Below are 16,205 nucleotides of genomic sequence, written 5' to 3' on the forward strand. Positions count from 1 at the left end.
CACGCCCTTAATTATGCAGAACTTTAAGGCTTTATATAATGTAAATGAATTAGTTATAAAAAAAAATTCACCCCCCTCACAGTTGTCATGAAGGGCAAAATTAGTCATATAGACCAAAACCACAATTTGTACCAGGCTGTAAACATGTTTTTTTCTGCTGGGCATTTTAACATGGGGCTCAATGAGATTCTGTATTGGCTTCAAGAGAAACTGCAGGAGGTTGCCACTTGGTTTATACAGAGGCCAAGTACTTTGATACTTAAGACACATTGCAGTGTTTTGATTTCATTGCGTTACATAAATAAATGCCAAACTAAGTGAAATCTGCAAACCTTTGATGCATTTGATGAATTCTTACTCAGCAGGTGGGTGCATAGAATCACTTCAGCCATTCACAGGCCATTATTCATAACATGATTTCTCACTTTCTGTTTAAATGTATGCAACTGTAGATTTTTACTGTAGTGAAGTTCCAACAGTTTGCTAATTTGCTTTTAGAAATAATTGTGAAACTGAGAAATCCGCACGTAAATTAGACCCAAATAACCTATAATCCCAATAGAAATGCATAATGTTATTGTTACTATTTGAGGGAATTTTTTTATATTGACTGTGATCAGCCAAGGTGTGATAATTTTTGTCCAGCCTGTGAAGGTTAAGCAGTTAATTCCCATCTAGTTGTCACATTGCCTCAATCGAGCACAGAGAATTCCACTCACTGAGCATACATGAGGGCAGTTTCTGCGCAAAACACCATCAGAATATACCAGAGCGTAAAAGGCCCATTAACACAGATAAGGTCTTGAGACACACTGTTTGAAAATCAGTCTTTTAACTTCACATGCTATTCCAAATGAAATATCAGTATGCAAATAATGGGTCTCATACAATGATATTGATGTGATGGTTACATTTTTTTAAAAAGGTGACGAAAATGGGAAATATAAGAAGAATGTACAAAAAGTATACTAGGTTTGTGTCTTAAGTGGAAAGATGAAAAACATTAAATAAAAATAGCAAGTGTGCAAATGATGTCACACTTTAATAAAACAATTTAACTATACCTTTGAATACTTTTTGGTTGGGAATATTTAGAACAGTATGCAAGCATCTTGCAATATAGGAATCTGCAGTATTGCATAGAATAAGAGCTTTCATGTTCCCGTCTGAGAGGGCGTCTTCATGGAAACAATATACATTCCTATAAGATTAGGTATCTTCCTGTGTTGTAAAGATGTCTATCTCTCCTTCTCCCCACTGTCACTGTGCTGAGAGTCAGTGACACCTCCCTTTCTTTGTCTGAGCCTCCCCATTAATCTCTCCATCTTCACATCTGTCCATCTCCGCTAGTGTCTCAATCATTCATTCAGCCTGAGGTTCTGCAGAAGCTGTTCTCTATAATAACTGAGGTAATGATCATAAGAATGGAGACTTTTGTGTATACTCAAATGACAATTTTTGAAAACATTCCAGGGCAGGCATGAACATGAACAAGTTTGTGTTTTTAAGACATAGAACGGCAGAATAGTTGTTTTTCAGCATGCTAAAATGTAACATTAAGACAGCCCAACAATTAACTGTTTATTCTAATCAAATGGACAAGTTTCTATCTTGCTCAAGACATTGTGAAACATCTTGAGCAACAGCGAGACACATCCAATTGACTAGAATAAGTCTACTAGACATTCAACAATGACCTGGAAAACTGACAAACTTCATAGGCAACACACAACTACAGACTATACAAAAGGTTAACAGTAACTCTGTTCCAAAACCTAGTGATCTGCCTTCCAAGACTGCATTTATAAGGGCATTTGAAATGATTGAAAATGATGATATCACACATTTTGAATATTAAGGAGATATAAAGTGGTTAATTTAATCAAATCATTGCAAAAGTTTGGGGTAGGTAAGATCTTTTGATGTTTTGAAAGAAGTCTTTTATGCTCTCCAAGGCTGCATGTATTTGATCGAAGATACAGTAACATTTTGAAATGTTATTGCAACTTAAAATGCTCCAAATAGCAATTAAACATCTAAAAGTATCTTTATTTGTATGTTTTCAGTAGGGCTGGTCCGAATACCATTTTTTGAGCTTCGAAGCTTCGGTGGTAATCAACACCGAATATTCAAAGCTTCGGAGGGAAGGGAGCTGAACATAGTCTTCTCTCTAAGAAAGGCAGGAATATCAAGAAGCGGCGCGCCTCACGCGGGTAGGGCTTATATGATCCGAGAACGGACACTGCACCAGTGATACAAAACACACAGGTCTGTTACATCCCAGTAACAAGCTCCAGTATTTCGAAGTAGATTCATTTAGATTGAAAATAACGGGTAATATTAGGCTTGCTGCGATTGCAGTGTTACAGGTGTTCAGGCATAACACCGGTTACATCACTTTCCCACCGTGGCACTGCCCCCACCGTCGGTTTGATATTTTATAGTAGTAAAAATTTTTGTTCAGTTAGAGAACAGATTAACTACAATTAAAAACTGAATGTGCAGCATGAGCTGAACGAGAGTCGCAGCACATCAGCAGCAAGAGTCAGATCTAATTCATCACGAGAGTGAGGAGCTGAATGACAAGATGATCACAGAAGATTTGGTTTCAAAGCAAAATGTAAAAGTGCCTATTTAAAGAGGTCATGAACTGAGAAATCAACTTTCCCTTGAGCCTTTGATATATAAAAGGTCATGGTTAAGAATATCCAGTAAGTTACAGAGCTGAAAACTTCCTTGTTAATCAAAGAAAATATTTTACTGACACCAGGCCCAGCAAACAATCGATCTCAGAATATGCCACACTTTGACGTCATCGTGTGGTGAATACCACAATGAATAAGTAAATCCTACAAAGTTTTTGGTATTTTATAAATTTTTTTAAACACTATTTTTATTACACTAATACTTTGTATTTAATTACTTTTGCATCAAATTACAAAAAAAAACAAGTTACCGCTGCTGTGAGGGTATTTCTGATACACTATGGGAGTGATGGTAAAAAAATGTTGACTGCCGTTATCAATTTCACTCTATTTTTTCCCTCTTTTTGAAAGTTGTGAAATCACTATTGTTGTGTTTTTCTTTTGCTATTCGAGCAAATGGGGACACAAAAAATATATTTAATGTATACTCTCATTCACCGCTATAAAATGTTGCACAACGTTGTGCTGCTTAATATTTTTTGCAGAAACCATGAAACAATTCTTTTCAGTATTCTTTGAGAAATAGAAAGCATTTATTTTAAATAATTTTTTGTAACATTATAAATGTCTTCAGTCACTTTTGAACAATTTAATGCATCCTTGATGAATAAAAGTATTAATTTCTTTAAAAATAAATTGACAGAACATTTTTAAGCACAGTAGGGTATATTAATATAATAAAGAAAATACTTTTATTTAATTCAATGCTAAAGAGTAAATTTAAATATTTAAAAAAAAAACATTTATAAATAACTACATTTACAATTTAACCCGACATTTGAGAAATCTATGTATTTTTAGAGCAGTCAACCCTTTTGACTTCTCAAGGCCCCACTATGTCCAAGACAATATTTGAAGGCCCTCCTATTTAAGCTGTAAAAAAAACCCCACCAAAAATACCAGTTTAATTATGTACATCCAAATAAATATTATGTTAATATAACTAAATATAAATAATTTTAATAATTGTTAGTCTTATTGTGGCCTCACTGGAAGTTTGCAGAGGCCCCTAGTGGACACTGGCCCCCGGGATGAGAACCACTGTTTAATTTTTTTTTGTAGTTGTTAAAATAGCAACATGCTAATGCTTAATTCTATTGGAATCAGTTGTGGGACAAGTTTTCTGTGTGCTTCATGAGAGGAGCGATATTTGTGCAACAAGCACAGTAGTTTCCTATCGAGAATGTCTCAAATTGGTCACTTATGAGGTTCCATTTTAGTTAGATGGTGCCTATGTAAGCTGTAGGCAGCAATGCAGTTCACTAGGTTTTGGCACAGTCCCATTGTGTTTGTAATACTAACCCAAGTCTATGAGGATGGCATGCTGTTGAGATGTGAGCTGCTTCAGAAGCTCTTTGTAAGGAGCGTTATTGTTAGGAGGTTTGGCGTTGGGCACTTCTTTCCTCAACAAATACTGCTCTGAAAGAAGCTTCCAGATCTCTCCTCGATGCTGACGAGGAACGCCTGAGAGAAAGAAAAACAGAGAGAAGAGTTTCATTGATGGATCTTTGCTGGAGCTTTGAATGTTTACATGCCTTGAGCAGAACACCAAAGTTTGTGAGTGTTTTTCAGTCGTGTGTGATCTCATCCGACATGTAGATGGAGGTCCATACAATCACTTCAGGAGGACAAAGTCAACATTGGCAACGATTGACGTAATTCTCCATTCGCACGCATCCGAAAATGACGTTTACAAACATCACAAATCCAAAAACAAACTACAGGCTTAAAACATGGTTCCTTGTGTAATTTATGTGCCGCCCACTAGCATGACCAAAAAGAATGACAAACACTCAGCATTTTGTCTCCACCGCAGCATATCATACATAAATCAGTACGATCATCACTTTGCAAAGAATTACACTAGATTCACTGCAATAGCATGGTGAACTATGTGTAACATCTTTGTATGTGTAGGTGTACGTGAACATTTCATATAAATGCCACATTTCAACTGAACTTGAACAGGTGTGTAGGTGTGTGTGTGTGCACGTTAGTGCGTGCAAGCTCGCCATTCACAATAACGTTCTGCAGAACTACCTCTATAAAAAAAACGACTATCAAAGAGACAGCTCCTCTATCATGCACATATTTGGCATACACCATCAAATATGAAAAAACAATAATAAACAATAACTTCCAGCAGGAAAAGTTAATTAAAAGCTTCAAAATACATCCACACAGTTAATACTCTTCTAAACTGAAAACTGATACATAAACTGTCTAAAACAACATATTACATACTCCTCAACCAATGTTCAGTTTTAGTTCTGTTAATCCAGGTGTCAAAAAATACATAGAATATGCTGATGCCAAACCTCAGGCAACTGACTGTCACATCAACATTCTTATGTATCTATGCGTGTGTGTGTGTGTGTGTGTGCGCGCATTTTAATTACCTTGTCCCACAGCTGTGTGGATCTCCTCTGTGTCGAATCTGACCTTTGACCTCCCAGTTGTACTGAGCATTCTCTCCCAGACGAGAGTGACGTCTTTCAGACATGGAGTGATCTCTTCATAGTCAAGCTTTAGTCGTTTGCACTGCAGATCACTCTCTGATGCTGTACACACATTGAAAGAAAGGTTAAGAAACTGAAAATGTGCAGAATAAAAATAGTGGAACTAAAGATTAGCACATTAACAATGACATTACACCACTGAGCATTTCAATTAATTACTTACGGCCGTTTCACACTGCAAGCGTGAGCAGTGCGTGAGCTTCACGTCAGCACTGCAGCTGCAAACGCGCGAGAGTATTCACACCGTTTGTACAGCGTCACAGCAGCGGCTCCAATGCTACATATAATGCTCACTTATATCATACAAGTGAGTATTTCTTTACAAAAATGTATTTGTTTTAAGAAGTTGGTCATTTATAAACTTGATAGTCTTGAAAGTTTGTTAACATGGGGAGGTGTCGGTTACAACATTCGCATGTAAATGGTAAACAACAAACACAACCCCCCAAAAAAAAGCTCTGATCATGTGGTTTCATTCATACTTCGATATGTTTACAAGACAAAAAGAAAGAAAAACGCGCAGTCGATTCTGGTAGTGCTAGAGCCTATATATGCTACCTGTCTGTGTATTACATAATAAAGTAAAAGAAAGTTTGTATACATTTTTGGGGGGCTAGCTTACTTTAGTTTTTTTTTTTTTAATAATAGGCCTACACTATACGTTCGCCCAAACTGAATAATTAAAAACAAGTTTAATGGGTAAATCTTCTATAAATACTTTATAGATTCTTTCTTTTCTTTTCTGACATAATCCAGTTCTTGTTAAAACACACTAGACATTTTGAGTACTTTTTGTGTGAAATTATATTTATTTTGTCCATCAAAAGTGTGATTTCTCTTTAATTGAGCGTTAGCAGCACAGCAAAAATACGCTCGGTTGACACGACACGCTGCTCCTGCTCCCGGTGTGAATGCACTCACTGCTTAACATGCACGCTGAATAAAATATGTGCTGCTCACTCACGCTTGCGGTGAGAAACGGCCGTTACTGTTTGCATGCATTAATTACTTTTTTTCAGTAAGATTTATGGGTTCTGATGTGATAAACTCTTAGCATTTAAGCCTAAATCACATATACCTAAAACCAGCTTGAAAATACATTTAAAACATTTATATCTAAAAACAATGGCTGTTGTGTTGCTATTATTAAATTATTATTTAAAATATACATAAAATTTTGCCATAATCAAGCTGTTTATCAAAAATTACCATAATTAAAAATTGGTTTTACACATTAGTTATCGGACACAAACATATTAAATACCGTTTAGAAAATTAAGGGGTCTGCAAGATTTTTTTTATGTTATTGACAAGTCTCTTATGCTAAGTATTTTGTGCTTTTGTGGAAACTGACACTTCAAAAGAAATAGAAATCCTTTGTGACATTATAAATGTTTTTACTGTCACTTTTGATTTAATGAATCATGAAAAAAAAAATCTTCTAACCCCATACTTTTGAACATTAACATCCACATAAAAAGTTTGACCCTGGGTTATGAAATTCTGTGATGTGGTACACCGAACTGGGAAAAAGTATATTGTGTGATATCCGTATTTGTTATTGTTTACATTTACATTACATTAAAGGAACACGCTGACTTTTTGGGAATTTAGCTTATTCACCATATCCCCCAGAGTTAGATAAATCCATACATACCACTCATCTCGGTGCGTGCCATAACTCTGTCTGACGCACCCACCGCTAGCCTAGCTTAGCACAGAGACTGGAGGTAAACAGCTCCAGCTAGCCTACTGCTCAATAAGGGACAAAATAACGCCAACATTTTCCTATTTACATGTTTTGATGTGTATAGTTGCATTGTGTACTAAGACCGACAGAAAATGAAAAGTTGCGATTTTCTAGACCGATATGGCTAGGAACTGTACTCTCATTCCTGCGTAATCATCAAGGAACTTTGCTGCCGTACCATGGGTGCAGCGACACAATGATATTACGCAGCGCCTGAAAAAAGTCCCCAGCATGCTCTGTGCAAGCAGGTTGTCACATTGGTTGTGTTGATGGAAGTAAGCCTATTTTCAGGCTCTGTGTAATATCATTGCGCCTGCTGCACCCAAGGTACGGCAGCAAAGTTCCTTGATCATTACGCAGGAATGACAGTATATTTCCTAGCCATATCGGTCTAGAAAATCGCAACTTTTAATTTTTCGTCGGTCTTAGTACACGATGTAACTATACACATCACAACATGTAAATAGGAAAATGTTGGCGTTATTTTGTCACTTATTGAGCAGTAGGCTAGCTGAAGTCGTTTATCTCCAGTCTTTGTGCGAAGCTAGGCTAGCGGTGGGTGCGTCATACAGAGTTAATGCACGCACGGAGATGAGAATGGTATGGACTTATCCAACACTGGGGGATACGGTGAATAAGCACTAAAGTCCCAAAAAGTCGGCGTGTTCCTTTAACATTTGTTAATTTACCAGACACTTTTATCGAAAACGACTTACAAATAAGGTATACAACAAGCGATTCATCACAAAGAGGCAATAAACCAGAGAATTGTTTCAGACATTGTTTAGAATGGGAGAGATTAAGGGACAGTGAAAGCAACAGTGGAAGAATTTTTTTCAGCGGGAAGCAGTTAAGTGCTGCTGGAAGAGATGAGTTGTCAGCTGTTTCTTGAATACTGTCAGGGATTCGGCGTTCCAGGTAGTGTTAGGAAGATCATTCCACCAGCAAGAAACAGTGAACGAAAACGTCCTAGACAGTGATTTTGTGATTTTTCGCTCTGCGGCTTCTGGAGAGGATGTAGACTCAGAAGAGCGAGTGGAGGTAGGAGGGTGCATACCAGTCATGCTGCTGCGTTCATTTGTAGAGGTTCGATTGCACATTATGGAAGTCAGAAGAGCATTGCAATAGTCCAGCCAAGAAATGACAAGGGCCTGAATGAGAATTTGTGGAGCCTGCTCTGTTAGGAAGGGCCTGATCTTCCTGATGTTGTGCAGTGCAAACCTGCATGATCGTGCTTGTCCTTGCAATGTGGTCTTTGATTTATATTTGCCTTATTGTGATTTATGTCATTAAAAGCGAGCTGTAGTAAGTCTAATCGCACTTACTACACCAGTGAGAATTCTCATTCAGACACACGCACAAACACAGGAAGAGATACAACAGCAAGAAGGGAAATTTCAGGAACAAGAGAATAATACCCTCCCCACCCATCCTTACCCACGGGACAAAAAGAAACCATAAAAAAAGAAAGAAAGAAAGAAAGACAGAAATAGAAGTCTCCAAAGTGTCGAACATCAAATGTCTTGTGATTGAGAGGAACAGTGGTAATATAAACGCAAGCTAGATGTAGGGCAGACAGTCTTCCAAGTAAACTTCTTCTGACCCACTTTTATATACCCACACCCTATTCAATAGGTCTGGCTGCTTTCTTTTCAAGCTTCTGTTCATTCTTTTCAGGTCATGAGAAGCATGACTGAGCATGGCAGGGCAGGGCAGGACATGACACTGCCAATCATGAGCACACCCAAATCAGAACGCATCTGTGCGAACAAACCTCTGTACCTTTCATAATCATCTCATAACCTGCAGCAGAAACATCCAGGTAAGGCAGTGCATGGGTGTGCCGGGTTGTGCAAAAGTGTGTGTGCGGTACTGTTTATGGGAGATGCTTTTGGTATACTAGCTGATTGTAAAACAGATACGGTAAATCATCAGCAGCCTAAGGCCGGTTTCACACTGCACACGTTAGCAGAGTGTAAGCAGCGCATATCTTTTTCGGCGCCCATGTTAACAGATTAGAGCAGGGGTCTCCAAACTCGGTCCTGGAGGGCCACTGTCCTGCAGAGTTTAGCTCCAACCAGAGCATATGAGCGGAGTGGAGCGGTGAGAATCTCCGCTCATCGCTCACGGAACTGTTCACCCCTCCGCTCCCCCGCTCAAAGCTACATCAGGCCGCTCCGCTCATTATCGCTCAGCGCTCAACGCAGTTTGCTTTGCGCTCCACTCAAATCGCCCCCCGCTCGCTCCAAAAAAGAAAAAAAATCTACATGTATATCACTTTTAGCTTAGACCACAGCCTTACCTCCTAAAGAACTGAGCAACAACAACATTTTTCAAATAGAAATGTTTTATTTCAAATTACAAATTAGGCTAGTCACAAAAAGTCCTGTAAAATTAAACAAATAAATGGGCCTAATAATATAAATACAAATGATATAAACAAAAATATACATAAAAGTTTTAAAAGTAAATTAACTATTAGGCCATAATTTTGATTAGTGAACTTCTGCGCAACGCGCATGATTAAAATTTAAATTGGCTTATATCCATCCATTGTACACACAAACTGCTGTAAAATTAAATGAATAAATGGGCCTAATAATATAAATTAAATGTAGGCTATATAAACAAAAATTTACAAAATCCACAAACGTTTTAAAAGTAAATTAACTATTAGGATTAATTTAAATTTAAATTGGCTTATATCAATTGTACAAAAAAAATGCTGTAAAATTAAACAAATTAATGGGCCTAATTATATAAATAAAAATATACAGGCTATAGGCCTAGATCAAAGTTTTAAAATTAACTATTAGGCCAAAATTCTTAACTGAACTTTTGTGCAGAGTGCAAAAAAATATATAATTGCTTTCCATGATTGCATAACGAATTAACAATTCATTACCACCCGTCAGCATGTTTTAATAATTTGTTTCCTCATTTTAATTAGATCGTGGCCATATTGTAATAATCCGTTCCCGTAATAGTTTTAATAAAATTGGAGAACGAATTAGTTCAACGTGGCCACGATTTACTTAACCAGGGAGAACGAATTAAGAAGTTGTGGGAGCGAATTTAATTCGTGGCTACGATTTAGAAATGAGAAAACAAATTCTTAATTCATGGGAACAAAATATTAATTTGTGGCCAATGGCCATGGTATATTTTTGTCTGCATGTAATAAGAGCAGGGCTCCGTATACACGATAGACCTACCGCGCCTTACCTATTTATCTATTAATTTATTATCGAATTATATATAGCTCACCTTTTGCTGCACTGCCATGTTTGCGTAGCACATCCTCGTGCTTTCTGGCAATGTGTCGCTTTAGATTCCAATATCTTAGCTAACTCTCACAATCTCTCCACACTCTCCACACTTTCTTCTCCCTGCTCGTTCTTAACTTTGTGCATTTATGTATAAGGCTCGCAACTTCATTAAAACAATATTTGAACTCCATAACCTATTGCTCCACTATTGCTTAGCTATTTCACAAGATTCTAGATCTAGCAAATCGCCAAAGGGCATTCTGGGTTGAGCGAGTTGAGCAGAATCTTCAGAAAGGCGCTCACCGCTCTGGAGGAAATATTACCGCTACGCTCCTTGCTCACATGCTCTGGCTCCAACCCCAAATAAACACACCTGAACCAGCTAATCAGTATCTTACTAGGCCCTAATAAGATACTGATTAGCTGGTTCAGGTGTGTTTAATTGGGGTTGGAGCTAAACTCTGCAGGACAGTGGCCCTCCAGGACCGAGCTTGGAGACCCCTGGATTAGAGCATTCACGCAGCAAGCGATCGTTTCGCCGCCAAGTCTATTTTTTCTGCACTGCTCACGCTGAATGAAAGCCACAGTGCATTGTTCTTGATCAAAATGACCTAATTAACATGAAAATTAACTAATTTCACTTTGACATCATGTAGTGAAGTGTTCCGTGTGTTTCACAATCACCATATGACATCCAGCAAAGCCAAAATATTTGATAAAATACACAAAAACACATCACTGCCAGAAGTTTTTGCCCAAACTTCAAAGGCCCATTTAAATGATTAAAACTAGAGGCATATCTTAACTTTAAGATTACTTTTATCATATAAACAACCTATATTCAGCATGTTATATGCATATGTGTTTTGGACATAGGCAACCCTCTACGCATACCGTGGCAACATAATCGCCATTGGCTAGTAATTTTTTTATTTATATTAGTGCTGTCAAAACGATTAATCGCAATTAACCGCATCCAAAATAAAAGTTTGTGTTTACATAATATATGTGTGTGTGTACGGTGTATAATAATTATGCGTATATAAATGCATGTATATATTTAAGAAATTATTTTTATATTTAAATGTATGTGTGTGTATTCAAATATACATAATAATTATACACAGTACACACACATATATTATGTAAAAAAACATTTATATTTTGCGATTAATCATTTGACAGCCATAATATAAATTCAGGACTGGTGGTGGTGCTTAAGATATTGTTGGTCATTCAGTGTTTCTGTAAAAAATTATAATAGTGATAGATAATAGTTAATTATTAATAAGATAATAATACTACTCCTAATTCTACTTCTAATAATAACAATACAACGCACCAAGTATTGCGGTTTGCGCATTAGTCCCGCCCACTACAGGAGAAAAGCTGAACAATTCCAAATGAACTCTGTTGTTTTGAAAGGGAAATACAACAAAGAATATGGTTTACATGCAGCACGTAGATTCTGCGTGCTATGCAAGACTCTCTCTGTGGCTCTCTCTTTGCGCACTGTGTGTGTGTGTGTGTATGTGTGTGAGAATCACAGCTAGCGCTCTCAGCAATGCAACAGCGAGTTGTGCGCCTTCACACTAGAGTTTACGGTACGCATCCGTTGAGCTGAACTGAAATAGACCGATCGCTTGACGGAGTGTTCAGCGAGTGAAAATATATCTATGCTAAACTTATTCTTTGCCTCTAACACACACTGGCGAGTAAAATCTAAGCATTTATTAGCCAATGGCTAATGATAGATATTATTTAGTCGCCCAGAGTGAACATTTACTCACTTATGCGAGTGATATGCTCACATTATAGAGGGTTGATAGGGGAACGCGGTCACACCACAGCAGATATGCTGCCCATCATAAATCAAAGCACGAGACAGGGGTTGGAGGAGAACACCGGAAAACGTGACAGAATGGACGATATTCATCTGTATTTGCAATACACATGCCACGGTTCAGCTGCCAATGTGAAAGCACAATGGGCGCACGCTGCTCCCACTCTTCATGCGCACAGCTTCTGTGCTGCCACCGCACTGCTTGCGCGTGCAGTGTGAAACCGGTGTAAAACAGCTCTGAAATCCAAAGGACCACAGAAGGGAAAATGTTTTAATGCTAAATAGCATTCAATGAATAAATCTTAAGGGCAAGAACAAAGCTTTATTGCCACATAATACATAGTAATCAAGATTTTGCGATCTCATTAAAACAAATGTAATATTTTGTACAGGCAGAATAATATTAATAATAACCTTAAACAAGCTAACATAATGACCAACATTTAACTGCAATGGTGAAGATAAACTAGAGCTAATTGGGAAAACAAGTGAGCCTTTTTATGGTCAAAATTTTCCTTTAACAAACGTCTGTAAAGGCATCCTACTGTTTGTTGGATTACTTGGCCATTTGTATGCTGAAATTAAAGTGTTCACAATGATAAGAGCCACTGTATGTGTGTTTGTGTTTTACCTTGTAGTTTCTGATTCTCTTTCTCCATCCGCAGCAGGAGGATCTGTTGAAGAATGGCTTTCCTCCATAACTCTCTTAGCTCTGCCCCACTCTTCTTTCGCCTCTCCTCTGGCACCACCCCCAGGGTGCAGTCCCCGCTACCCACTCCACCTCCCAGTGCCATTCTGCTGCCAACCTCTAAGGTGGATTCTGAAAAATAAAGAAAAATGTAAAGTTTGTCATAAGACAAAAATCAACCTACATTAACTACCAATGTTTGCCTATATAAATGACTAGCTACCAACATCACATAATATCATCTACATAAACTAACAAAATCATCACATCTACGTTTGTCATACCATCATTTCAGCAGTCAATACCAATAACAATGAAGATTCTGCATTCTGGTATGCAGTCAGTAAAAGACTGTAAAATGCTACAGTAAAAAGCTAAAGGTTTAACTTGACGTTACCTTACATAATGATATCATAACTGTAAATGGTTTATCAATGCGTTATATGAAATTTAATTATAAAATAATGTAACATTTACATTAAAAACCATGACTGTAATAATTTCCAAATAATTTATAATGAAAACAATAAAAGGACATTCTTAGAAGTGCTTGCGTGACATATCATTAATTATTCACCCTCATGTCATTTCATTCATCTTCGGAACACAAATGAAGATATTTTTGATGAAATCCGAGAGCTCTCTGTCCCCTCATTAAAAAGCAATGTAATTAACACTTTCAAGGCCCAGAAAGGTAGTAAAGACAAAGTTAAAATCGTCCATGTGACTACAGTTGTAATTTTATGAAGCGACGAGTATACATTTTGTGCACAATTATTATTTTTTTTAAATAACGCCTTTACTCAACAATTTCTTCGGACTATTTTAACAATGTTTTTACTACCTTTCTGGGCCTTGAAAGTTTTAAAGATATTGCTGTCTATGGAGGGGTCAGAGAGCTCTCTGATTTCCCCAAAAATGTCTTCATTTGTGTTCCGAAGATGAACGAAGGTCTCACGGGTTTGGAACGACATGAGGGTGAGTAATTAATGGCAGAATTTTCAATTTTGGGTGAACTAACCATTTAAAATAGTCCATGTGACTCCTGTGGTTCAACCTTAATTTTATGAAGCGTTTATTTCACAAAAATAACGACTTTTTTCAACATTTTCTTCTCATCTGTGTCAATTTAATGATGTCTTTACTACCTTTCTGGGCAGTGGTGATTAAATTGCTGTCTATGGAGGGGTAAGAAAGCTCTCCAATTTCATCAATTGGAAGATGAACGAAGGCCTTAGGGGTTTGGAACAACATGACGGTGAGTAATTAATGACACAATTTTCATTTTTGGGTGAACTAACCTTCTAAGTAAATATTGTTGCAAGGTATTAAATAAACCATAATAAAATAAAGACAGACAGAAATTACAATTAAGACAAATAATATGGGAAAGGGTAGAAGGACCAAGTATTCAAGTAAATGTTCAGAAATCTAACAAGGACCCACAAAAACAAAAGCATAAGTAATAAAAGATCAAAAAATATATTTTTTTAAATAATTTTCATTTTTACAGATGTTTACAATCATTTAAGACAAACACGATTGTGTTTACTTTAATGTCTCGCCAAGCAATTTCACCTTGAGTAGCTCCCAATCCTAAACAATCATCTCTCTAAATCAACAACACCTATATCAATTACCAACAACACCATCACTTATCACCTATATCAAATCTTAAACCATAAAAGCCTTCATGTATTTTCAAACATTACTCAGGTTAATAAACCTACACCAAATAAATGTTTGTATTCATGTCTATAACTACTAAAACATGTAGAGTTAACATACTTCACAATAAACTCAAAATACTGCAGCTCAAAAGGTGCTACTAAAAGAACTTGAAATGAGTTTGTAATTACACCACATTTTAATAAACGACAGGTGTATTGATGTATTGACAAGTGTATTGTAACAGATTCTCCACAAGATTTTGTAGCTTTCTCTCGTGTTTGTAAAAATTAACACTTAACACAAGAGCAAACCACAAAACACTCACAGAAAGACAAACACATGCATCACACTTCTATACACATGTCCATGCGTACAGGCAGAGGTGTTAAAAATAAAACGAACGCCACCCAAACTATAGGGTGGATCCGAGACCTCAAAATACCGCTTTTGTTTAGAAAGTGACAAAATGTGCAAAAATAAAAAATACAATGTACTGTTATTTATGGTATAAACAGAGTGAGATAACCTGATAAAGTGGTGCATATTACAGGGGGAAAGAAAAATCTAATCAAAGAGTGTTGAAATAAACTTCAGCCACGCAATGTACACGTCTTTCTTTTATCTCACTCCTGTAACATACAAAATAAGATCTTGTCTAAACCCGCTCTAGTTCAGCCGTCTTCCCACCTAAAGTTTAAAAACAAAGATGACAAAAAAATGTCACATGTTGACTCGATTTAAATGTTCAGACAGCACCAGCAATACAGCTCATTTGCATAAATATAAATGTTGCAGAAATGTCTATCACCAATTCTGAATGAAAGTGTTTCTGTTGTCAGCGTGATAAGCTTTTAAGGCTCATAGGGTTTACAGGATTTTCAAACCCGTGTTCGATTTTCAAAATGAAAGAGTTCACACTATAAATAGTACAATGTAAAAATACTTTATACTTAAAAAATGTTACACTGATATGATATGTAGACTCCAGTCAAACAGTATCAGTAGAGTAAAAGCAGTTGTATTTCACATGAAGCAGGTCGCTGCATGGGGGCCGCCATGTTGAGATCACATGACCAGCCAAATACTGCTTAATCTTTTTTGGCATAGCCTTTCTAAAACAAAAATCATTTTGGTGGCAGGTGATGATTTAGGCTGTAATATTGGGAAGTGAGATGGAAGGTCCCTTTAGGGTCTCTTAGGGTGTCAAAATGACTTCTGCAAGATATGTGGAGTTTATAACTGACCATTTTCTGCTGGTATATAAAAGATAGTGCCTTCTCAAATAAAAGGATTTTCATGAAGGGCAACACACTATCTGATGCTGCAAAATACACCACATGCTGCTTTTTATCTTCAGAAAGACCTTTCTTCCTCCCCATATTGCATGAGAACTGTGATTTGCTTAATAATGTGGAATAACCTCTGTAAATAGGTTTTACAATTTAACTAAAAACTACTTTACAAACCTGTCTGAGATTGATACCAATTTACATTAAACATATATGAGAAATAAAACAAATTAAAGCTGTAAGCAACAATGAAATGGCCCTTGCGCCCGTGCCACCCCCACCCGGTGGCTTTAGGAAAACAGAGCACGGTGAGTAATATGCATTTAAACATATAAAAATAGGAGGACTACGTCAGTCATTTGTATGTGGCACAGTTCCTGCTGCCAGCTGGTGACTAACTGAATATTGTCATGTAGATATGTTCAGTGCAGGAGTCTTCTCAAACATGTGAAGTCTGGGGCAGATTGGACA

At 37.0% G+C, this 16,205-nt stretch overlaps 1 protein-coding gene across 10 annotated transcripts in view; it reads right to left on the bottom strand.

Annotated features, from left to right (window-relative positions):
* tbc1d1 (TBC1 (tre-2/USP6, BUB2, cdc16) domain family, member 1) overlaps positions 1-16,205 on the bottom strand; it is an 87,321-nt gene that overhangs the window by 8,774 nt on the left and 62,342 nt on the right. For all 10 annotated transcript variants that reach the window (XM_079813604.1, XM_079813601.1, XM_079813606.1 and 7 more), the window contains 3 exons: positions 12,718-12,906; positions 5,105-5,266; positions 4,008-4,169 (listed from right to left, as the gene is read on the bottom strand). In XM_079813604.1, the coding sequence (XP_079669730.1) occupies positions 4,008-4,169; positions 5,105-5,266; positions 12,718-12,906 (513 nt within the window). The remainder of the gene's footprint in view (positions 1-4,007; positions 4,170-5,104; positions 5,267-12,717; positions 12,907-16,205) is intronic.

The sequence above is a fragment of the Gobio gobio genome (genome assembly GCF_949357685.1).
Source record: "Gobio gobio genome assembly, chromosome: 3".
Lineage (NCBI taxonomy): Eukaryota > Metazoa > Chordata > Actinopteri > Cypriniformes > Gobionidae > Gobio > Gobio gobio.